The sequence below is a fragment of the Capronia epimyces genome, assembly GCF_000585565.1.
Source record: "Capronia epimyces CBS 606.96 chromosome Unknown aczIQ-supercont1.4, whole genome shotgun sequence".
Lineage (NCBI taxonomy): Eukaryota > Fungi > Ascomycota > Eurotiomycetes > Chaetothyriales > Herpotrichiellaceae > Capronia > Capronia epimyces.
In genome coordinates this window covers 3,124,510-3,147,759 of record NW_006912907.1, presented here as the reverse complement: position 1 = coordinate 3,147,759, position 23,250 = coordinate 3,124,510, and the positions used below count along the sequence as shown (strand labels likewise).

At 53.8% G+C, this 23,250-nt stretch overlaps 10 protein-coding genes across 10 annotated transcripts; 6 read left to right on the top strand and 4 right to left on the bottom strand.

Annotated features, from left to right (window-relative positions):
• A1O3_05785 (small subunit ribosomal protein S18e) lies at nt 1–688 on the bottom strand (the record flags this gene model as incomplete). Its single annotated transcript, XM_007735905.1, has 3 exons — nt 1–298; nt 355–493; nt 547–688. 3 exons carry the CDS (start codon nt 686–688, stop codon nt 1–3), a joined length of 579 nt encoding a protein of 192 aa, XP_007734095.1.
• Nucleotides 689–1,260: 572 nt separating this feature from the next.
• Nucleotides 1,261–2,901, top strand: A1O3_05784 (uncharacterized protein; the record flags this gene model as incomplete). Its single annotated transcript, XM_007735904.1, has 1 exon — nt 1,261–2,901. One exon carries the CDS (start codon nt 1,261–1,263, stop codon nt 2,899–2,901), a length of 1,641 nt encoding a protein of 546 aa, XP_007734094.1.
• Nucleotides 2,902–5,118: 2,217 nt separating this feature from the next.
• A1O3_05783 (uncharacterized protein) lies at nt 5,119–6,033 on the top strand (the record flags this gene model as incomplete). The annotated part of the gene is made up of 1 exon (XM_007735903.1): nt 5,119–6,033. The coding sequence occupies one exon, from the start codon at nt 5,119–5,121 to the stop codon at nt 6,031–6,033; it is 915 nt and encodes a 304-aa protein (XP_007734093.1).
• A 1,061-nt stretch (nt 6,034–7,094) lies between these two features.
• A1O3_05782 (uncharacterized protein) lies at nt 7,095–8,720 on the bottom strand (the record flags this gene model as incomplete). Its single annotated transcript, XM_007735902.1, has 1 exon — nt 7,095–8,720. The coding sequence occupies one exon, from the start codon at nt 8,718–8,720 to the stop codon at nt 7,095–7,097; it is 1,626 nt and encodes a 541-aa protein (XP_007734092.1).
• A 701-nt stretch (nt 8,721–9,421) lies between these two features.
• Nucleotides 9,422–10,547, bottom strand: A1O3_05781 (alcohol dehydrogenase 1; the record flags this gene model as incomplete). Its single annotated transcript, XM_007735901.1, has 2 exons — nt 9,422–9,829; nt 9,882–10,547. The coding sequence occupies 2 exons, from the start codon at nt 10,545–10,547 to the stop codon at nt 9,422–9,424; spliced, it is 1,074 nt and encodes a 357-aa protein (XP_007734091.1).
• A 2,328-nt stretch (nt 10,548–12,875) lies between these two features.
• On the top strand, nt 12,876–14,410 carry A1O3_05780 (NAD-dependent aldehyde dehydrogenase; the record flags this gene model as incomplete). Its single annotated transcript, XM_007735900.1, has 2 exons — nt 12,876–13,423; nt 13,477–14,410. The coding sequence occupies 2 exons, from the start codon at nt 12,876–12,878 to the stop codon at nt 14,408–14,410; spliced, it is 1,482 nt and encodes a 493-aa protein (XP_007734090.1).
• Nucleotides 14,411–14,595: 185 nt separating this feature from the next.
• Nucleotides 14,596–15,945, bottom strand: A1O3_05779 (xaa-Pro dipeptidase; the record flags this gene model as incomplete). The annotated part of the gene is made up of 1 exon (XM_007735899.1): nt 14,596–15,945. The coding sequence occupies one exon, from the start codon at nt 15,943–15,945 to the stop codon at nt 14,596–14,598; it is 1,350 nt and encodes a 449-aa protein (XP_007734089.1).
• Nucleotides 15,946–17,433: 1,488 nt separating this feature from the next.
• Nucleotides 17,434–19,389, top strand: A1O3_05778 (uncharacterized protein; the record flags this gene model as incomplete). Its single annotated transcript, XM_007735898.1, has 4 exons — nt 17,434–18,497; nt 18,560–18,609; nt 18,662–18,807; nt 18,877–19,389. 4 exons carry the CDS (start codon nt 17,434–17,436, stop codon nt 19,387–19,389), a joined length of 1,773 nt encoding a protein of 590 aa, XP_007734088.1.
• A 446-nt stretch (nt 19,390–19,835) lies between these two features.
• Nucleotides 19,836–20,288, top strand: A1O3_05777 (uncharacterized protein; the record flags this gene model as incomplete). Its single annotated transcript, XM_007735897.1, has 1 exon — nt 19,836–20,288. The coding sequence occupies one exon, from the start codon at nt 19,836–19,838 to the stop codon at nt 20,286–20,288; it is 453 nt and encodes a 150-aa protein (XP_007734087.1).
• Nucleotides 20,289–21,290: 1,002 nt separating this feature from the next.
• Nucleotides 21,291–22,960, top strand: A1O3_05776 (uncharacterized protein; the record flags this gene model as incomplete). Its single annotated transcript, XM_007735896.1, has 3 exons — nt 21,291–21,601; nt 21,680–22,623; nt 22,707–22,960. The coding sequence occupies 3 exons, from the start codon at nt 21,291–21,293 to the stop codon at nt 22,958–22,960; spliced, it is 1,509 nt and encodes a 502-aa protein (XP_007734086.1).
• Nucleotides 22,961–23,250: the final 290 nt, after the last annotated feature.

Genomic DNA, 23,250 nt, shown 5'->3' with positions numbered 1-23,250 from the left:
TTAACCCTTCTTCTTGCTGACACCGACGGTACGGCCTCGTCTGCCAGTGGTCTTGGTATGTTGACCTCTAACACGCAGGCCCCAGTAGTGTCGAAGACCGCGATGAGCCCGGATCTTCTTCAGGCGTTCCAGATCCTCACGCAGCTTGCTTTCCATGCCGTTTGCCAACACTTGAGAGTTCTTGCCATCGACGATATCACGTTGTCTGTTGAGGAACCATTCGGGGATCTTGTATTGAGTGGGGTTCTGGATGATGGTGACAATTCGTTCGAGTTCTTCAGTGGTGATTTCACCGGCACTGGAAATCCTAAATCAGCCTCCCATTTTATCCCAACCATTGTAAACTCGACATACCGCTTGTTCAAGTCGACATCGGCCTTCTTGCAGACCAAGTTGGAGTAGCGACGGCCGACACCCTTTATGCGGGTCAAGGCGTACATGATCTTCTGCTTGCCATCGACGTTGGTGTTGAGAAGACGCAAGATGTACTGGACTGTAGTTTGAGGTCAGCATCGTGAAATGTCCGATTAGGATTGTGTCTCATACAGTTCGACTTCTCTCCGCTGACGAGAGCTGTTGATAAAAAGTTAGCGACGACCTTGATTTCCAGCACAGGCGCAACGAGGACATGATTCTCGAGTAAGAGCAGATTATTCGAGATCAATGGCCGTGTCACACTTGCAGACATGAGGCGAACATACACATGATGGGCAAACGTCTCTCCTTGACGGTCTTGTTGAAGTTGCGATGTTGCGAACCGACTTTCTTTGAAGCAGCCGTCGTGCAATCCTCGAGTTGAAGTTTCGGAGAGAGCAATTGTGGGCTTGGCACCAGAAAATGAGCTAGCCCTAAGAATCACTAGCGGCATAATCTATTAGATAATAGTACAGATCAAATCAGACTCACGTGCCTGGTCTTATCGCCTCTCACAGGCACATGATGTCAAGGGTCCCCATGCCCCCCGACTCGGAGTGGTTCGTCGTCCAGCAACCACCAGGGTTCGTGACGAGTCGCAGCTCAACGCCTATCTCGCCATCCCTCCGTTTCATCAACACCTTCATCCCTCTCACATCCTCCCTATCCTCCCCGTCTCATCATCTCATCCATCTCGTTTGTTTCCTTCAGTCTGGTGCCAGCTTGACGCTCACTTGGCCGTTCCTCCACCTACTACTAGTTGTCTGTCAACGTCATCGATATTCGCTGCTGCCTAGACGGGGTCCGTAGACGAACCTCCTTCGATTCCCTCAGACTCCATCCATCATGAAAGCCCTTACCGCTGCCCTCCTGGTGGGGTCCGCAGCGGCTGCTGTTGCTCCTCAGCAACAGCCCATTCAGCTCCCCAAATCCTTTGCCGGCGAGGCTAAAAACATGCTGGACAATCAGCTCCACCATCTGAAAGACGCATTGAAAGGACTCACGGTGGAGGCTGCAGCCATCTGGGATGAAGTTGCTGCTTTGTATCCCGAGGATATGAGCCGTGCAAGCTTCTTTTCAACCCCAAAGAAGCACACTCGCCGACCTGACCATCAATGGGACCACATTGTTCGTGGCGAGGATGTCCAGAAGACGTGGGTTGAGAATGCCAATGGCGAGAAAGAGCGTCGTATTGACGGCAAGCTTGACACATATGACCTCCGAGTCAAGGCTGTGGACCCCAGCGTACTTGGCGTTGACCCTGGTGTCAAGCAGTATTCGGGATACCTGGACGACAATGAAAATGACAAGCATTTGTTCTACTGGTTCTTTGAATCCAGGAACGACCCAGAGAACGACCCAGTGGTCTTGTGGCTCAACGGCGGCCCCGGATGCTCGTCGTTGACCGGACTTTTCCTCGAACTTGGGCCTTCGCGCATCAATGAGAAGCTGGAAGTCGTGCCAAACCCGTACTCATGGAACGACAACGCCAGTGTCATCTTCCTAGACCAACCAGTGAACGTTGGATACTCTTACTCGGGCTCCACCGTCTCCAACACGGTGGCCGCCGGCAAGGATGTCTACGCCCTGTTGACCCTGTTCTTTGAGCAGTTTCCCCAGTATGCCAAACAAGATTTCCACATTGCGGGAGAGTCATACGCGGGACACTATATCCCGGTGTTTGCGTCAGAAATCCTGTCTCACAAGAAAACCAACATCAACTTGCAGTCTATCCTGATTGGCAACGGGCTTACCGATGGATACACCCAGTATGAGTACTACCGTCCAATGGCCTGCGGTGATGGAGGTTGGCCCGCAGTGCTTGACGAGCAGTCCTGCCAAGCCATGGACAATGCCCTGCCTCGATGCCAGTCTCTGATCAAGAATTGCTACGACAGCGAGAGCGTGTGGTCGTGTGTTCCCGCCAGTATCTACTGTAACAATGCACTGTTGGCACCTTACCAGCGCACTGGGCAGAACGTCTACGATGTGCGAGGCAAGTGCAAAGACAGCAGCAACCTATGCTATCCCGAACTTGGATGGATCACCAAATGGCTCAATGAGGAGTCTGTGATCAAGGCCCTTGGCGCGGAAGTGGACAGCTACGATTCCTGCAACTTCGACATCAACCGCAACTTTCTGTTCCAGGGTGACTGGATGCAGCCATTCCACCGACTGGTGCCAGGGCTCATCGAGAAGTTACCCGTCTTGGTCTATGCAGGCGATGCGGACTTCATCTGCAACTGGCTGGGCAACAAGGCATGGACGGAAGCGCTGGAGTATCCGGATCACAAGAAGTTTGCGGCGGCCGAGCTGAAAGACCTGCGGCTTGATGGCAGCAAGGACGGGCGTAAGATTGGAGAGGTCAAGTCTCATGGCAACTTCACCTTCATCAAAATCCATGCGGGTGGGCATATGGTTCCTCTGGACCAACCGGAGGCCAGCTTGGAGTTCTTCAACCGGTGGCTCGCGAAGGAATGGTTCTAGATGCGGGCCATTGCACCGAGGACGGAGCATTGATGGTGGGTGGAATGGAGTATACGACTGACTGTGGTCTGTACAGAGCATTGGGAAGTGGATGGGGCCGACTGCCATAGACTGACTGCTGATCAGACCGCAAAGAGGGTCTTTGGCGGTTATGTATGCATTATCACGGTCGGCACATATAGAGCTCGACCCGTATATGGATCGTTCCCTGATGCTTCTCGGTTGTTCGGTTGTGTTGTTTGTTTTTGTCGCCACGAGGCCCCGGCGTGGATCGATAGTGTGGTGTTTTTACAATGCAGGCAGAATGAGAGAATTGCTCGTGATCGTGGCCATTACGTATCATCATCACATCGTCGAAGCGCCCGGCCTGACGGCCTCGACCCCTGCCCATTTAGTGAGGTTATTGTTAGATGCAGTGCGGCGTGGATTGGATGCGGCCTGGTCGCCGTCACTCCAATCACCAGCTGCTTAAGCGCCCTGTCGAGCGGACTGACCCTGCTCGACCCTGCTCGACCCTGGCCACCGCAGCGCAGCTAGCTCTTCGCTTCTCTCCTCCCTCGCTCTTCTATCTCGCTCTGGCTGGTCGACCACGCTGCTACGCGCCCGGCTCCTCTCGTCCTCGTTCAACTGCCTCTGACTGGCCTGTCCGACTTCCACCCTTGTGCTCTTCCTGCATCAGCGCTGCACACTCCTCCCATCCAGCCAACCCACCGCATGCAGTGACTGTTGCTGCCAGTAATGGGCCCTCAGGGCCTCTCCACCTCGAGATGTTTACTCGTAGCTAAATATTGCCATCCCCAGCCTACTCTCGACCGCCGGATTCCTTTCCTCTCTTCACGCAAGCAAGTCTTGTCAATTCTGGTTGTGCGGTTACAACGAGCTATTCTTGTTCTTTGAAAGAAAAGAGAAAAAAACATTCAAGCATATTCTTTTTTTGGTTTGAGCCTCCCTAATCCATCTGCAAAGAGAAGTGTCTGGTACACTATTCTTGAGTCGAATCTGCCAATCTACTGGTAGCCGATCTATTTTCAACATCAACAAGAAGAGTCTCTCCGACGACACTTGCCGCATCGACGAGCTGGTCTCTGTTGTTGCTCCATTGCTAACGTCCTCCGCTAATTTCAATACCGTCACCATCACCAGTCTTTGCAGACATTTTCCCTGGACGAAAAAGAATCTTCCCTTTCTCTTTATCAATCAACCACTGAGTCAAACCAACCCCGTTGCCGGTCGACGGGTCTTGTCAATACACCGACAGTCCTAATAGCTCTTTACCCTTGTTAATTACCACCGCACATACCAATCTTGCTCTGCCGCTCCCACCGACTCCCGCCTTAATACCATTTCAAGCATTCACTGTTACCCTTGTCGATATCGCTACCTGTCTTTGGATCCGGTCCTGGTCGATCTCAGCCCAGGCCCTTCCAATCAAGCGAAGAAGCCTCACAGCACTGCACTACTCCTGGCGAGTAGTGTACCAGCTTTTCCCAGGACCCTGTCGAGCTACTGCAAGACGAGCTGTGCCGCACAGCACTGTGAGCCCGTGCCGAACAGTCCGAACCAAAGCCGCAGTCAGCCTGACTTCTCTAACCGACTGGTCGAGGTAGCTTCACCATCCACCACGCCGGCAGAACGTTGCTATTTTTGCTGGCCTCCTCTTGTTTCACCGGCAGCATAAAGCACATCTCGCCTTCACGCAGCGTGGTTTTCCTGCCCTCACGATTGCCGGTCAATCTACCCCGAGACGGATCCAGCAAGCATCTTTCTCAATCCTTCCTAGATACTCTCGTCATCCCCTTGCCTTGACGTATCTGTCGAGGAAGCTCTGCCCCACCTGAGATCTCTCTCACTGCTAGACGGCATTAATTTTTTACCACACACGGGCATCCATCTATCTCGCATACGGCATTGTGTCTTTAATTCTGCTCGAATCGACGGTATCAGACCGGAGCTTCTTCTGCATTTGCATCAGCTTGACACATCAACTGCACTAATATCCTTCTAATTTCAAACGATTTGACGATACAGCTCTTCAGCATTTCATTTTCCACGCGTAACGCATTGCCACGAATCACGAGTCTCAACGACAGAACATCTCGTTTCAATCTGTAGGTTGGATTTCCACTCTTGCTTCCAGAGAAACCCTGACTGACAAATCGTGTCTAGTTGCTATAGTGAATACATCATCGACGAAAAAAAGGATTTAAACCCAAAAACATGTCGTCACCAGCAGTCCAGCTTTCCTTCACCCTCCGTACCTCCCCCAATGTCCGGACCGTCCATCTCCTTGGTTCATGGGACAACTACAAGTCTCAACTTCCACTGTCCTCGGTCAAAGATGGCGCGGCCAAGCCCGGATCCTGGAAGGGGACATTCCGATTCCAAGGGTCCAACGCTCTCAAGCTCGGCTCGCGGTACTGGTACTATTACATAGTCGACGGCTACCACGTCTCTCACGACCCAGCCAAGGAGTTTGTGACCGAGAAGACGACAGGTCGCAAACTCAATGTCATCGACGTCCCATCCGGAAAGCCCGGTGCCCAGGCACAACGGCCCGCTACGAACACCACGAGCTATGGTCATAGCCAGGCCGGCAACCGCCACAGTCGCGATATCCCTCAAGGCCGGGCCCTGAGTCCAGGCAAGATCCAACACCCGAAGCCAGGCAAACCATATGCGTCCCGGCAACTGTGCGAAGCAGACTACGATCGCTCGCCGATCGACGACCTGGAAGAGCGCTTCGCCGGCTACCGCATCAGCAGTGACAAGTCCGCCTCGCCGTCCGAACTATCCGACGACAGCACGTCCAGCGGCACAGCCTTCTCGCGCTCGTCGCCGTCGTCCATGTCCAGTGTCAGCGACCGCAGCTGTCGCTGTGAACGGTATGGCGTGACCCGGTCCGGGCAACGCGTCAAACTCGACTGCGGCGGTAAACGATGTGGAGGCTGGAGTTCCAGCTCTTCCGAGTGCGAATCGTCCCATGGCAGCGATGAAGACTCGAGCGAAGATGAGCGTGCCTATCAGGCGCGCATGCGCAAGGAGGCTGCAACGAGAGCCCTGGCGTCCAAGGCCCACCACTCCGGAGGAGATGAGCGTAGGAGAACGGTGGTTGTAGAGAAGAGGCGGAGATAGTGTTTGTACATGTCATGTGTGTCATGTGCGGCTGGACTGCAGAGGTGAGGAGATCGGAAAATGTGTGATATGGGGACAAGAAAACACATGTGATTGCCTCCCCGCAGGCGATATCGAGGTCGTTTCTTTGGTGTGATGAACGATTGCACACCTCGTGAGTCTGGCGTGACTGCAGAGCGACTGGGTCAGGAATTCCTTTCTCACCTAGCACTGCCGTTATCGTCCACCCAGCAACAACTACGGCGTGTCCACCAGAGCCCTTGATCAGAAAAGGCGCTCACAAGATACGAACAAGTGATCGCCCCGAGAAAACCGACGAGGCCGACCGAGTCAAGTGCAGCAGGGCATCATTGCTCGACTCCATTCGACTCAGGTCGCGCGCAAAGTCGTCGGGCGACTCATCCCACCAGGGGGACTCGGCCTGACCTGCGTCAACTCGCAGAGATACCTACCTCGACTGAGGCGAAGTGGAGGAATGGCGAGATGGAAGAGATCAGATGACGTTGAGGATGAGCAGGGAAGGTCTTGGGGGAAGGCCCGACGGTGAGATGTGACCGAAGGATAAGAGAATGAGTGGAGGAAGTGGGCCATGTCTTGAGTCAAGATAGTGGAAGAGTGGAAGGGAAAGAAGAGAGCTCCAACCCCGAAAAAGAATGAAAAAACAGCAACCCAGTCAATGATGTCCATGGACGATAGCCAAGCAAGATGCTTTTCTGTTCTGGTCTGCTCCGGTGCGGCGCGGTCGGCTTAGCCTCATGTATCCCAGCTGAGGTTACGGTTCTTCCTCCTGCCTCCCAGAGGAAGAAAGATTATGAGCATGAGCAGGAACATGAGTAGAGACAGAATTGGAAACAGAGTCCATGCTTGCATCAACTCAGCCTACATCTTCTAGCATCGAAGCCCATCGCACCTTGTTGTACAGTACCGTCATCGCCGTTGCGTGATCTGTCGTTCGCTTGGGTATGGGAACCCTCTCCCTAACTCACATTGCCGCGCTTAAATCACGGTCGGGCTAGCAGCGGGCTTTCTGCGATTGCAACCAGCTCAGATGTAGATGAGATTCACTCCTTTTCTTCGAGCCTCACATGATATATATCCTTTGCAAGGGACCGCAGGGTCGATGCCTCTTCCAGGGCCAAGTAAAAGAATCGCTCGGACAGCAGGATGAGCGCATCGAAGATGGTGTCAGGGTCAGGGTTGTCGAGCGTGCTGGTCAGGCATCTCCTCAATTCGCCCACAAACCAGTCATGGCAATCACTGCCTGACGATGCCGAGAGGGCACCAACGGTAAGGATCCAGAGTCGCACCTCCTCATGGCCGTCCCAAAGATGGTCGACGATGGTGAGCAGCATTTCGCGCAAAAACGGTGCGATGATCTTGATAGATCTCTTGCGGCCCGAGATGGTGAAGATCCGGAAGATCCACAGAACAATGGCGGTGCGGATTGCGCCGCTGCGGGGGTCGCTGAGGTCCATGGACAAGAGGCGATGTCGGATCGCCAGAGTTCGAATATGGACCCAGTGAATGCCGTCTGCGGGAAGTTTCCCAAGTGCCATGTCAGGCGACTGCGACGACCGGAGGACAGAGAGCACGACGGCGAGGTCGAGGATGATCCAGCGTAGGCCGGTAGGGACAATCTCTTGCTGTGTCGAAGTCAGGAGACCTGCTGCTGTCTTCACCTTTCCAGAGAGCAATTTCTGAAGCTCGCAGAGGCCATGTGCCGTCATGGGATGGCTGTCGCCAGACTCAAAGTCGGTTGGGGACCAGAGAGGTTTCTGCCTGAGCTCCGCTGCGACATATTGATCGCCAGAAAGGAGGAGATCAACCAGCGGACCATCCATAGCCTTAAGGCCACCCATTGCATCGACCAACTTTTTGGCCGCTTTCAGGTGCACATATGCGGCATGGCCGTTGTATCGATACCATTCCGCACAGCCAAGGTGGAAGACATTGAAGATCATTCTCCCGGTGATGGGTTGGTGGCTATGTACGTACTCCTGTGACGCTTTCAGAGCCTTGTGGATATAGTAGCTTCCATCTCTGGACGGAGGGATCTCATCGAGATAAGTCATGAAGCTGGCCATGGAAGCCAGGAGTGCGTACATGTTGTATTCGTCGTGCAAGCAACCTTGAATCACGGACATGGCGTCGAATTGAAAGACATACTTGTGGTCTGGGCGACTGGCTCGTTCAATATGCCAACAGCCGGGATGCTGGACCAGCAAAAAGTACTGGAGGAGGCTATGGACAGCTCCATCGACCCTAATACAAGTGACATCGAAGGGATCAAAGCTTTCCTCTGCCGAAGCAGGAAATACTGGGATAGACTGAGGCGTGCTGCGGTTCGAGCTGGAGCCGAGAGAGGAGATTGCGTCGCGGAGGCCAGCAGCCTGCGGGCTCAGAGGTTGCCTGGAGCTGTCAGGCATCTGGTCCCGCGACGTACGTTCGATCGGGCACTGATCGGAGGTCACCAAGGCGTCGCCGCCAGACTCCCCCCTCGGACGACGGGCAGGTTGGAGTTGGAGCAGGGGCAGCCGAGTGTCGTGGCCGATACGGTGGTCCGCCTTCTTGTATCTCCGGCCTTTTTGCACATGGCTATGGATCGAGATCCGCTCCTGCTTGTTGCTGTGAGAAAGCGAGTCGGATTGAGGGTGCTTATTGATGAACAGAAACTTCGGGGCCGTCATGTTGGCATTGCGCAGCGACAAAAGACAGGCCGCGGGTCGAGCTTGTCGCCGCCGTAAAGGGAGGCGAGTCGTGATATAGGCAAGCCTGGGCCGAGGACGGTGGCTTTAGGAGCCCTGATCGGACGAGGGTTGAGGCTGTACCAAGTCATAGTTATGGTGGTCACTGGTAGTGCCGTCTCGAACATCCAAACTGGGAAAGTCAAAGGCGTTTCGGCACTGGCTACATGCATCGTAGGGAGGAGACTGCGGACATTAGTATCAGGCAGCTGGTCGAGGTTACCATCGCTCATCTGCGCTCCAATTGGCCAGGTTGCGGTCCAGCCTCTTGTTTCGAAGGCCAAGCGCATGCACGCTGACTCAGGAGTTTATCAGCCTCGGCTATGTATGGTAGGGGTGGTAGTGGTGGTAGCACAGAGAAGTGAGGTGACCTGAATTGTATACACACACCCACTGACCTCAGACATGAGTGGCTCACTGAGAAAGGGAGGAGACGAATGTGTATTCTTTCTCGGCCACCAGTTGTTTCGGACCAGCAGTTGACGAGGTACTGAATAGTGGCGGGTAGAAAAGGCTTCCTCTCATATGCTAGAGTTGTCAAAGTCCAAAAAACATCGTTGCTCATTTAGCTAGTACTATGTATACAATCGCTCGGTCATGATCTCGTCACCCTGACGACCCCATGATTGCTTCGCTTGCAACCTCTACTCAGGGTCTGGTATCTTCAGCACATATCGTCCAGCGATCTGTCCTTGGTGCATCAAATCGAAAACTTTCGGAAGATCCTTCAAATCCACCGTCTTGAATGGCACCTTGATCAATCCACGAGCAAAGAAGTCTAACGCTTCCTCGCCGTCTTGTCGGTTGCCGACATACGAAGCCTGAATCCGAATCATCTTCACCACTGATTCAAACACTGGTGCTCGGATGTAGGCTTTGGCTGGGAGACCGATGACAACCACAGTACCCCGAGGGCGGACATACTCGGCGGCTTGCTGGAAGGGCTTCTCGCTGACGGCGACGAGAAGGACAGCGTGCGGACCTAGGCCATCCTTGGTGGCAGCCTTTACATCTTTGATAATGTCGCTGGACTTGGCAAAGTCGATGAAGACCTGAAGCAGGGTTAGATCATGTTGCATTTACCAAGACCAAGCACAAGCTCACCTTGGATCCCATCTCCTCGCAAAGTTTCTTCTTGTCGTCGCCCGTATCGATGGCAATGGTGTGAAGTCCCATGGCCTTCGCATATTGTTGTGCGAGAGCACCCAACCCACCACCGGCACCCACGATGGCTACCGTTTGGCCGGGTCTTGCGCCTGATTCCTTCAACCCCTTGTAGACTGTAATACCGGCGCAGAGGACCGGGGCAATCTCATCGAGAGGCACGCCCTCGGGAATATGGGAGACGTGTCTTGCGGAAGCAACGCAGAATTGTTGGAACGAGCCATCGACGGTGTAGCCGGACAGCTTGGCCTTCAGGCAGAGAGGTTCATCGGCTTGCTGACAGAATGTGCAAGACAAGCAGGAGTCGTTGAGCCACTTGACACCGACAGCTTCGCCAATCTTGGCGATGTCATCGGTGACCAGCTCGCCACGCGCCACAACGATGCCTGCACCCTCATGACCTCCGACAAGGGGCAGCTTGACATCGAGAGGCCAGTCGCCATTGAGCGCATGTAAGTCGGTGTGGCAGACGCCAGAATATTTGATGTTGATCAGGACATCCGCAGGGCCGGGCTTTGGGACTGGGATCTTCTTGTATTGGAGAGGACCACCGACCTTCTCGGCAATCTGAGCCCATTGTTCGGTGGGAATCTTGGGGGCAGACATGTCGATGGTTTAGGAGAAGCCTGGAATGAATTGAGACTGTTGTCTTTAGAAGTGGAGTGCAGCGAATGGTAGAATGGATCTGTCCTTGTTCTGAGAGAAGATTATGTCGTGGTCTGAGGGAGAGAATGCGGTTTATGTAGGCAGCCAGCAAGCTTCTTCAACCCCTCTCCTGACGCACCACATCCACGTTTCGACAACATTTCATTTTCAGGATGAGCGGAACCCCCTCAACAGATCGAGCGTCTAGCCCAGGGCCGGGTGCCTCCTTCACGATCGGTATCCTGTGGCCCGCTGGGCGTCAAGCCCAATCACCGCCGCAGTGACGCAAATACCCCAGCGCCACATCTCATGACGGGTATACGGAGACCTTCGGCAAACTGGGACGAGGGCCTCGCCCGGGCATAGCCTGTCACAGGTGGGCCTGGGAGTCTGGGAGGGTGGGACACTGGACAGACGGATTTCCGGAAGAGCGCAGGACAAATGGGAAAATGGGAAAATGGACACCAATGCGCTCCAAGCTCTGCGCCATCGTCAGCTAGTAGAGCTGGTATCGAGGGGCACTAGAAGACAGTATTGCACGCCGATCAGGCCATCCAGTGGACCATTGCATCGCCCTTCCTCCGGGACAAGGTTCCAAGCTCGCCGACGTACCCCATCCATCTCTATGACTCGAGGACCGGCGGATCAGGGCTTCAGGACCAGAGGAAGATGCAGGACCAACGGCAGAGAACGAAGAGACAAGAGACGGAATGGAGGGAGTCAATCTGGGTGCAGGCAGTGCGGGGGACAGTGGCAGCGCATGGGAGGGATGGCTGCCCGCCCATGCCGCCCGTGCAAACCCATTATTACTGGTATCGTATTGCATTTTGTTTACAAAGTGGCATGATGCTGGCGAGGGTGGGGGTTCGCTAGGAGAGGTTTCTACGTCAGTTCGCACATCTGGCCTTGCCTCTCACCTGATGGAGAAAGCGAATATGCTCACAATGGATGATCATAGATATCACCATCATGGCCCAGATCTCCCACTACCCGACACCAGCTATCTAAGATCGCTTGCGGCAGGCACTTCGGCGAACTGCGACGATAAGATACCTATAAATGGCAGCATGAGGGCATCTTGACGCGTCAAATTTCACCAAGTCCACCCCAACAAAGTCGCATAAGATGGTCTTGTCTTGGTCTTGCAACAGTAACATCGCACCTATGTGCTCAACGACACGACGAGACGAGACGAGCCCAGACAAGATGATTGCATATCTTGGTGCCTCAGCCGGGCAAGCCGAAGAGACGGTCTCATCCGTCTGCCTCAGAGGATGATGCGATTGCGCCAAATAAGATTGTGGCCTGATGCCCACATATTTATTTGCAAGGCAAATCTTCGCGACGTCCAGGCGTCCCAATTGCACATGCCCTGGAATCGACACCACCACTGGCATGAAAAAAGATTGAGATTCTTGGTACTTGATAAGAGCAGTTCATCAGATGTCAAGGCACCATTGCAGCCCAGCCCGTCAAGGCCACCAAGGCCAGTCAGAATGATGAGCGCAGCAGGAGCCGCAACGCAGTCTAGAAGCCTAGCAGCATGACAGCGAGGACGCACCACCCTAAATACCCAGGGCCAAATCCACCGTCGAACAGACTCTTCGTATAGCGCAGAACTTTTACATAGTCGCTCAAATTCTTCTCCTGATGGGATCTCTTTCTCGTGGCTCTCCCCTTTCCCTCCTTCGGGTACCTTCTGACTGCTTTCTTCTCAAGCGAAGTGCAGAGGAGAAACTGTTCACATGCCTTGCCTTCTGAACGAACCGTTTGGCTGTCGCCGAGGGTTCGAGTCGTGTACGGATGCTACTAAATGATTGTGCCGGCAATACAGGATTCCACAGTCCTAGGCACCGGGCCGAGTGCTCTCCAGGCATGTCCAGCGCTCAGGGCATGGGCGGGTTTGGGCGGGTTTAGGCTGCAGAAACAGCCTGAGGAGCCTTAGGAGCCTCCCAGAGGAGTGTTGGAGGTCAAAGCCGCTTCCTCCACTTTAGCCGCAGGGTTTGTGGACTTCCCCGCGTCCCGTATCCGGCTGACTGTCGCAGGACATCCATCTGTGAGGTACAGTAGGTCTTCAATGTGCAGATCCGAACCATTCAGACCATTCAGACCATTCAAATTTTTGCCTTGCTCAAATGCCGCTGGCACGCCTGGTGTCGCCAAATTCTCCGCAGCGGTGAAAATGACGTCTAGAAAAGATAAATAATGTTGCCATCCGTTCGAGCCTGAAACCCCAGTCTCGTTGACCTTTTCCTGCCCTTCCTCGTCAGTCCGCACTCTCTTTCCGACATGGCTACCAATGGTTCCAACGGCTCGTCATCGTCCCCATCAAAATTCGACACCTCTTCAACTGTTCCGCTGTGGCTAGATGGGCAGGAAGTCAAGCTGTCTTCCACATTCGACGTCGTTTCTCCACTCGACCACGAAGTCCTGTATCAATGCTCCGCTGCTGGGGAAGAAGACGCTCTAAGAGCCATTGATTCAGCAGAGAAGGCTTTCAAGACATGGTCGAAAACGAAGCCGCACACGAGGAGGGATATTTTCCTCAAGGCTGCAGAAGGATTCCGGAAGAGGAGGGATGAGCAGTTCCACTACAGTCACACCGAAACTGGCGCAGCCGAATCCATGTTTGCCTTTGAGCATAACCAGGCGTACGAAGCCTGTAAGAGCGTGGCAGGCTTGATTCAGGTGGCCACTACTTCAAGTATGCCAGTCGTTTCGGAAGAAGGGAGCAACGCCTTGCTGCTCAAGGAACCATACGGCGTGGTTCTAGGGATTGCACCTTGGAACGCTCCCCATATTTTGGGCGTCCGTGCCTGTCTGCAACCTCTCGCCATGTAAGCGTTCCGCAAAATCGATGCTGTTCTCTTATCAGACTAACATGTCTCAGGGGAAACACGGTCATCCTGAAAGGTCCGGAAGCCGCTCCAGCCACGTACTGGTCCATCGCCTCAATCCTCCACGAGGCCGGTCTACCAGCAGGGTGCCTCAACACAATTTACCACCGTACTACAGATGCTGCAAAGGTCACAAACACTCTGATCTCCCACCCGGCCGTTAAAAAGATCAACTTCACTGGATCCAGCGCTGTCGGTTCAATTGTCGCTTCTCTAGCCGGCAAACACCTCAAACCCACTGTCATGGAACTCGGTGGCAAAGCACCCTCAATCATCTGCGAGGACACCAACATCGAGGCCGCGGCGCTTCAGTGTGCGCTGGGTGCCTTCCTGCACGGTGGCCAGATTTGCATGGCTACTGAACGTATTTTGGTAAATGCAAAAATTGCCGACCAATTTCGGTCTGCGCTTCAAGCCACCATGGAGAAGGTCTTTAGCGAGCAAGGCATGGGTGTCCCACAACTTGTGACTGCAGCCCCAGTCGAAAAGAACAAAAAGCTTCTGAGCGACGCCCTCTCCAAGGGCGCCTCGACGCTCTATGGAGATCCGAATCACAATGAGTCTTCTAAGACCAAGATGCGACCCGTCATCATCGAGAACGTCAAGCCGGGCATGGACATCTACCACACTGAATCCTTCGGGCCGACCGTTTCCTTGTTCGTGGTAGGTTCAGACGAGGAGGCCATCGAGATTGCCAACGACACCGACTATGGTCTCTCCAGCGCCGTCTTTACAGAGGACCTGCGGCGCGGACTGCGCATCGCACGCCAGATCGAGAGCGGCGCTGTACACATCAACTCCATGACTGTTCATGATGAAGTGGCTCTGCCGCATGGAGGGGTGAAGAAGAGTGGGTTCGGCCGATTCAACAGCCTGCAGGGCCTGGATGAGTGGGCCTGGACGAAAGTTGTGACATGGAAGGATTGATCGGAATTAAAGCCATGACGAAGTATTCACTTGATGCGGGACATGTACCATTAATCTATCCGATATTGTTTCACTCATACTCGCTTCGTGATTAAACAGTAAGCCTGGGGAAGGGGCCCTAGGGCCCGTCACATAAACCTCTGCCGCCATAACCCTCCAACTTCTCATTGACGTCCAACAGGAGCTTATAGTTTCGGAGTATCCGTCAAGTTCTCGTATCCATCCGGGGTGATATGCACGTCGTCCTCGATCCTCACCCCGCCCACAGCCCAATATCGATCTAGCACGGCCTTGTCAATATACTTGCTCAATTCCGGATCCTCGAGGACTGGATCAAGGATGAAGTTGCAGAAATAGATGCCCGGCTCGACCGTAATGACCGCGCCCGCCGGCACGTTCCCTCGGACTCGCAGGTACTTGAACATGGTATCTGGGTCATCGTACTTGGCATGGCCGCCGGTGTCGTGTGTGTCCATTCCCAAGTAATGACCCAGGCCATGCGGGAAGAAGGCGACACTGACTCTTTTGTCAAAGATCTCTTGCTCGTCGCCCACGAGAATGCCGGCTTTCTTGAGGCCGCGAATGGCCACCCAGTGGGCATGCTCGTGAACGTCCTCCCACCGTACGTTGGCGCGAAGGAGTTTGAAGCAGGACAACTGCATCTCGTCGACAATGGCATAGATTGTCTGCGATTCGGGGTTGAAAGTGCCGGAGATGGGGAATGTGCGTGTGATGTCGGCGCAGTAGCATTCATACTCGGCGCCGGCGTCGAGGAGTATGTTGAGCCGTTCTCGCAAGGGCTGGTCATTCCGGATATAGTGTAGGGTCGAGCAGCTCGTGCCGCTGGCGCAGATGGAGTGATATGCTTGCTCATGTGCGCCATTGGATATACAGGTTCCAACAAAGGCGCCGTACAGCTCCTGCTCATTAGTGGCAGTCCGCACAACTTTGGCCGCTTCAATATGTGCGAGTGTGGAGATCTCGTTGGCCTTCCGGATCAGGGCGACTTCGTAGCTGTCCTTGACCACACGACATTCGTCGATAGCCGTCCTCAGGGATGAGAACTCAGTGTCCGCAAAAGGCAGGAATGTGATGTGCTCGGAGACCTGTTCTGGGATCGCGTAGACCGTGGTCGACTGTGATGGGCCGTACGCTGCCAGCGCAGCGTTGACCTCGTTGCTGTACAACACCTGATCCACGTCGTATTTCTGTAATGCCTCCTCTTTTGACTCCGGGAGCCCGGCCCAGATGACACTGTCCGGGTCAACGGGTGGGATGAACAGCGTCAGGATGTCTTGCGGGATGTTGTAGGTGAGATATGCGTCGGGAAGTTTGCAGCCGGAGAGGTAGAAGAAGTATCGTCGTTGCCGGAAGGGCATGGCTTGATCGTCGTCCTCCACCATGTGCGTCTTTTGCGCTTCCAGGTAGATGACTCCATCGCGGGACAGGCCAGCGTCCGTCAGGTATTTGGCTACCCGCCGGCAATGGGCTTTGGCAGGATATTTGGCTTTTAGAGTGGTGTCGGTCACGGACATGATTGCTTAGATGCAATATCACAATAAGTCAGGACGGAAGAGGGTGAGTTGGACTAAGTACTCCGTAGACAATGGGTATCCGTGCACCTGAGGGTGGAATGACCGCGGTTCAGGCCTCAGGGCCGCAATCGATACCACCATATTCACTGTACGGATCAGCCAGAGATACCCCTCAATTAAAGCGGCGGCATGAAAAGTAAAGAATGAATTTTGTCATTCGCTGCTTTTGCGAGACTCGTCGACTTGTCTGGCAATTGCGTTCGACATCACCCCTGGCCTTAGCCCGTACGCACTGTCTCTCTAGGAATTGACACTCATCTACTGGTAACTATTAACAGCTCCGGCAGGCATCCTTTGCTGAAGCAGCCTCTAAGCAGTTCTCCGATGGCCGGATGAAAGAGCACAGACAACTCTGCATTCGACTTGCGCCTATCTCCACCAGCGCGACCCTTGTGAGGGAAATGAAAATGCCAGTCGATCATGCCATTGTCCTATAAACTCCTGTGGTTGAAACGACTCTCGACGAAAACCCAACCGACCTTCACCGCCTCTGAAAGCGAAAGTGAAAGCGAAATCCCATTGAATGATACCAGACCAGACAGAGCGTATGCTGAAGGCTAGTACCGAGGACGTTGGCCACTTACACAAAAGGGAACACGCCTGCGGGCTTCATGCATGAAAACGTAAGGAACTAATGCACGCCGACTTCGGCCGAGGTCTCAGATATCACGCTTGTCAATTGCAATTCGTCTTTAGGACGTCTCCCTATATCTTTGAAGACCAGAATTTCCTCCACGGCCCGAGCCTGGCGAATGAGCAAGCCACCCGATGCACTGGTTTTTCACAGGCCTCCGTCGACATATCTAGATATGTATGTCCCCCGGAATGGTATCATCATACATGCCACTTCTGCTCAAACAACGTCCACATCGACGGCTCCTGTAGGTACCTTCAACTTGCCTATGCACCTCAGACCCTCCCCTAAGCATAATTTGCCTTCGGCCCTAAAGTTGCAGAAGACTGTCCGCTTTAGGATCGTCCTGAGATATCCCAGTTGATACCATCCTTCTGCCAACACATCAAAATGACGTGGCACATGGAGAAGTCAATCTTCTGTATCCACTTGAGTCTCCGAAGGACACTGATAGTAGTCGGCATGTCGTTTGGCGTATGGATACTTTGGTAAGTGTATCAGGGACCGTCTGTGTCACCTAATGCGTCGCGGCCCACTGCGCCCGCTGTACGTGAAGTGTACGTGAGAGCATTGGTTTTCATGAAAGTGAGTTCCAAAGAAACCGAGATCCGCCGGTTCTAGTGATATTGGCATGCAGAATTGCGAAGTGAATATGAGTGACATGTCAAGTCCAGGAGAGTCCCATCATACACTCTCGGAGTATTCAGTCCTATCTTTAATCCTTCATCATCGCACCGCAGCAAAGATTCGCTGTGGGAATTGATTTTTGTTTGTGCCCGGTGAGTCCAAACAACATGGAAGACCTGGGACGTCCTGAATCTCTGAAGGCTGGCTATCCTCAGGCCAACTCTGAGCCGAGAATGGAAGAGTTGCAAAGTGATGGGTCTCCAACCAAGTTGGAAAGAGGGGAAAATGGTTTTGATGCAGAACATTCGAAACGGAAGGACAGCGGTGCCTTCGTGACGACTGTGCAGTCTGATTGCGGTGGACTTCCTCCCTATTCGAAAGAAGAGAAAGTGGAATCTCTATCCCAGGAAACGGAGCCAAAGGTGGCACCAAACGGAGTTTCTACTTTACATCAGAAAATCGCCGAAGCAGGCCTCAGCCAGACAAACAGGAACACCCAGTCAAGGGCGGGTTCCAAGATTCGAGCTCTCATCGTCGACATCGGTGATGTGCTTTGCAACTGGACCGCGCCAGAATCCTTGCCTATAGCGCCCGCAATGCTGCAGCGTTTCCGCAAAACTCAACTTTGGTACGAGTACGACCTCGGGCTGATTACACAAGCCGAATGCTATGGCCGACTTGCCGAGCAATACGGCGTATCCACATCTGATGTTGCGGCAGCATTCGACAAGGCTCGGGACTCCTTGTTGCCTAACAAAGCCGTATTCGAGAGCCTCCGGAGACTCAAGGCCAGCTACCCAGAGACTCTGAAAATGTATCTCATGTCAAACATTCCCGCCGCTGAATGGCAGGCTTTGAGACAGAACGGGGATTTTGACTGGTCTCTTTTTGACGGCTTCTTCACGTCTAGCGAGGCAGGCATGTGTAAGCCTGAGCTTCGCTTTTACCGCCACGTTCTGCAGCAGATTGGCTTGAATCCGACTGATGTGGTATTGGTTGATGATAATTCCGAAAACGTCCTTGCCGCACGGTCCTTGGGAATCAAGAGCCTGAGATTCACAGGACCAGAGGGTCTGAACCAGTTCTTCAAAACTATCTTCCACGATCCAATTGCAAGCGGCTTCGAGTTCCTGAAGAGCAATGCCAAAGAGATGTGGAGTGTGACGCCTCAAGGGAGAGAAGTGAGAGACAACTTCGCGCAGCTGTTTTTGTATGAGGCTGCGGGTGACATGTGAGTGGTCTGGTTTAGGATGATTCGAGAAACTGGCATGGCTGACCAATCCGAATGTGCAGAAACCTTGTCACCATGACATTCTATGAGCGCACATGGAACTACTACATTGGTGAGATAGCTATGGGTACCGTGGTTTTGGACGAGGCCTAACTCAATGACAGAAAAGCCCATCGACACGGTCGAGAAGCATCCTGACGACATTGACACAACTTCTCTGGCAATGATCCTGTTGCCCAACGATGTGGAGAAAGCCAATGATATCCTAGATGAGATACTTCGATATACTAATGCAGACGGCATCGTTATGGTGAGGATTGGTCCATCCAGGCCCAGAAAGAAGTCTCAAGAATGTGGCAAATGAACTTACTCCTAACAGACATATTTCGATAACAAACGTCCCCGCGTGGACCCGGCTGTATGTGTCAATGCCCTTCGCTTCTTCTACAAGTATTCGCGAGGGAATACACTGGCCCTGCAGCCCACGAAGGACTGGATATCCGATGTTCTCTTCTATCGAGCCTACTTGGATGGCACATACTACTACCCAACTGGGGATGTCTTCCTGTACCTGTTCAGTCGCCTCCTGACTGCCAACCCTGAGAGCGACATCTACCGCCGTACAGCCTCGCTGTTGAGAGAAAGACTGCAAGAACGGATCGGGACTAGTGGGGATGCCCTGGAGCTGGCAATGAGGGTAATCGCGTGCCTTGAAATGGGCATCAAGAACGAGGTTGATCTGAGGAAACTTGAAATGAGCCAGCAAGAGGACGGCGGGTGGGAGGTTGGCTGGCTGTGTCAAACAGGCAAGACCAGTCTGAAAATCGGGAATAGAGGTCTGACCACTGCTCTGGCTGTCAAGGCGATTGAGATGGCGAGGAAGACCAGATGAGCTGTTCTCAGACCTGGTTGCTGGGACTGGAATGAGCGTTCGCCATAGTACCAGGGTTCGTACCCAATAGCCGTATCCGATAGAATATAGACACCATGCGAGGAATTAGTTGGAGTGTTTGATACGCAAGACGAGCTCGTTCCTGGTTCCTGGGTCCTGGTCTTGGCTGTGGCCTTAGCAAGCAGCCGAATATGATTGGCCTGGATTAGTCCGCGTTGGGACGCGGGTTAGGCTGGTTGTTATACGTCATTGGATCCCAGACGAGGCTGTCACTGGTTGCAGTTTGGTGCTTTGTTGTATTCGAGGGGGATGCAATGATACATGCCTACTATGGTCAGTCCTGTCGCTTGTGTCTCTCCATAGCACCGAGAACGCATTGCAATACAATCCTCTTCCAGCGTCCGCCCTTCCAGCATTACCACTCTCGCCACCACAACTCGAACACCATGACCGCTGAAGTATGCCCTGTGGTGGGCACAACAAACACTGTCCTGCCTCCTAAGCACCCCGACTTCGATAGCAACCAGCCAGGCCTTGTCTGTCCTGTCACAAAGGCTACCACTGACCATCACCACAACCTCCACAAGCACCCTGGCCTCTTCGACCCTTCCGCCGCAGCAGAGCATCCCAATGCCGATTCATGCCCTGCTTTGTCCAGGATCGTAAGTCGCCCCGACCAGCAGGCCATGGACGAGGCTATCTGTCCAGTTGTTGGCGCCGTCTCGAGCGTACTCCCGCCTAACCACCCATCTACCGCCACGGCCAACGATGGCGAAGTCTGCCCTGTGACGAACGCCACTCTTGCCCATCACAAGAACAAAGTGCATCCACATCCAAGCCTCGAGACAGCACCAAAAGGGGCAGTATGTCCCGTTGTTGGTGCCTCAGCGCGAACATGATTCAGGAAGGAATTCACCACTGGCATATGATTGTATCAATAACAACCAGAGAGTTGTTGGTCGGATGTTGATCATCTGGGGAGGGAGGATACCAGGCTCTTATGCAGCGTTGGACCTGGAATGTTGAAAATTCTCATGTCCAACGACGTAGAGGTGAACATTGTATTGATAAAACTGGAAACTGCAGAATAATTTGTACATCTACACTACCCCAGTCTCTTCCCTGTGATCTATTCTCTTTAAATCCGCAGAGAGCCAAGCGGTCGCCAGTCGTATAGGCATATCGGACTGCGCTAGGCATCGTTCGTAGTCCGACGTCTTCCAAGACCACTGCCACAGAGCAGGCCAAGCCGCTGCACTCACACGTTCGGTCTCTGCATCTTCATCAGTATGAACACCGAATCATAGACGGCCCATCGCGGACTCTTTCGCGTTCTCGATGTACTGGATCCTCTTTTGACCACCTGCTCATGGCTCAGCGCATGTTACTATACTGTTCGTCGTACTCGCCTTGGTTACTTGAGAAACTGTTGCCTATTGCCGGAACCAACCCTCTCTCTCGTCTATCGGCCGATCAACCAGGATGTGTGAGTCCGGCTTTGCATATATGGCCACTAAAATAGGTACATCCTATACGTACAAGGAAGAGAAAGGCCGCGACCGCCATGGGAAACCCAGCAGCTTCAAGACATCGTTTCTAAGATCCAGAGGCCTGCTGAACCCGCTACCGCCCCGCCCTTCTAGACAAATCGCCAGAGCGAATGAGTCGAAACTCGAATCCGTTGTCGGAGTTGGGCACTCCAGGCAGCAGGGAATCAGAGATGAAAAAAAGGTCCACAGGCGGAATTGCCCACGGCTAGATCGGCACCGGACCTACTGTACTCTGTACAGTAGTAGCGGCCATTCTCCGGTCTCCTACATGTGCTATGTATTTCTACTCAACGACACCTAGCATCTTTGATACCACGATGCCTTGCCCTCTAGCTCTGGGTGGCCGTCGAGATGTCGCTGCCTACTTTGCAGGCAGTTCAGGCGGAGAATGAGCCTGCAGGAGAGAAGGGCGAAACCAGCGTGCCGATTCAAGACCCGAACCATGAAAAAGACGACATACTCGTGGGCTGGGACGGCGAGCGTGACCCAGAAAACCCTCAAAACTGGTCGATGGCCTTAAAATCCGCGGTTACCTTCCAGCTGAGTCTGTTGGCCTTTGCTGCCAGCCTGGCCTCGAGCATCATTGCCCCAACCAACCGGACGCTTGCTGAGTACCTTGGGGTCGGCGAGACTGTCGTGGTGCTGAATATCTCCCTCTATATGTGAGTTGGCGTCCAGTGTGCGGTGTCGAGTATTTTGATTCCAGCCTGTGGCCGCTGAAAACTAATTGTGTCCTCCAGTATCGGCTTCGCGTTCGGCCCTCTTCTATGGGCTCCCATGTCAGAAATTTGGGGCCGCCGGATATCCATGCTGCCGGCGATGACGTGCTTGGCCATCTTCTCGATCGGAACGGCGACCAGCAAAAACGCCCAGTCCGTTTTTGTCACCCGTTTCTTTGGAGGTCTGTTCGGCTCGGCTGCTGTCAGCAACGTTAATGCTGCGTTGGGAGACATCTGGTCTCGCGAGGCGCGAGGGACCGCTGTTACACTCTATGCCGTCTGTGTCGTTGGAGGTCCTACGTTAGGTCCAACCACGGGAGCCGCTATCCTAGTCAACCGCCATCTTGGATGGCGATGGACAGAGTACATCATAGCCATCATCAACATTGCCGTGGTCGTGTTGACTTACTTCTGCATGCCCGAAATGTACCCACCGGTGCTGCTGAAACGCAAGGCCCAGAGGCTACGCAAGGAGACGGGCAACGAGAAGCTCTACCATCCCCATGAGAGACTCAAGCTGGATGTCAAGTCTATCATTACCAAGCAGCTGTCGCGGCCGTTACTGATGCTGTGTTTCGAGCCCATGGTCACCTGCATCGCCTTCTATGCATCCTTTGTCTATGCCATCCTCTATCTTACTCTTGAAGTCTTTCCCATCGTTTTTCAGGAGGAGCGCGGCTACGGTCCGGTCGACGGCTCTCTACCGTTCCTTGGCCTGTTCATCGGAGTGCTTTGCGCCATGGCGATCAACCTAGGGAACCAACCCCGGTATATCCGCAAATGTCGCGCTGCGCACGGCAAGCCTGTTCCGGAAGCGAGGCTTCCACCGTTGGCCATTGGGGCCGTATTGATGGTGGCCGGTCTCTTTTGGTTCGGATGGACGGCTGCTCCAAAGTACTCATGGGCGCTCCCTTGTGTTGCCGCCGTTTTCATCGGCGCAGGGTTCAACACCATCTTCCAGCAATGTACGTACCCCCTAGTGCTTGAAAATCAGTCAGCCTTACGGCCACTCTTGCTCTCCAGACTGACAAAATATGCGCATTATTAGGCATCAACTACCTCGTCGACGTGTACGGTCTCTATGCCGCCAGCGCCACAGCGGCCAACACGTTTCTTCGTAGTATTCTGGCCGCGGGTCTCCCTCTCGCCGCACGACCTATGTTCCACTCTCTGGGCGTTGGCCCAGCCATGTCCATTCTTGGTGCTGTTGCAGCTGCCATGCTTCCCGTACCGTTCCTCTTGATGAAATACAGCCTGCCTCTCCGGAAACGATCAACCTTTGCTCCGGTGCCGGATGATTGATTGCACCGTTGATACAGCCCGCTTTCGAGAATCCCTGTGCGTCTCGCCCGGAGAGCACAGGTCTCAAGGAGCTCGACGTACTCCAAACACCTCTCTGGCCTACGTCTGACTCTGTGGAGGGCGACGACACTCCACTGGCACCGGCGCCAGAACTGCGGAACACAGGCCATCCCTGACCGTCCCTCATGGCCTCGCTCGTCCTGACGTAAAACGGCTCCTAGCGGACCTATCTGCATCTGTCAAGGCACGCTACGGCACTGTACGGCACATACCTCGCAATAGAGTCATCT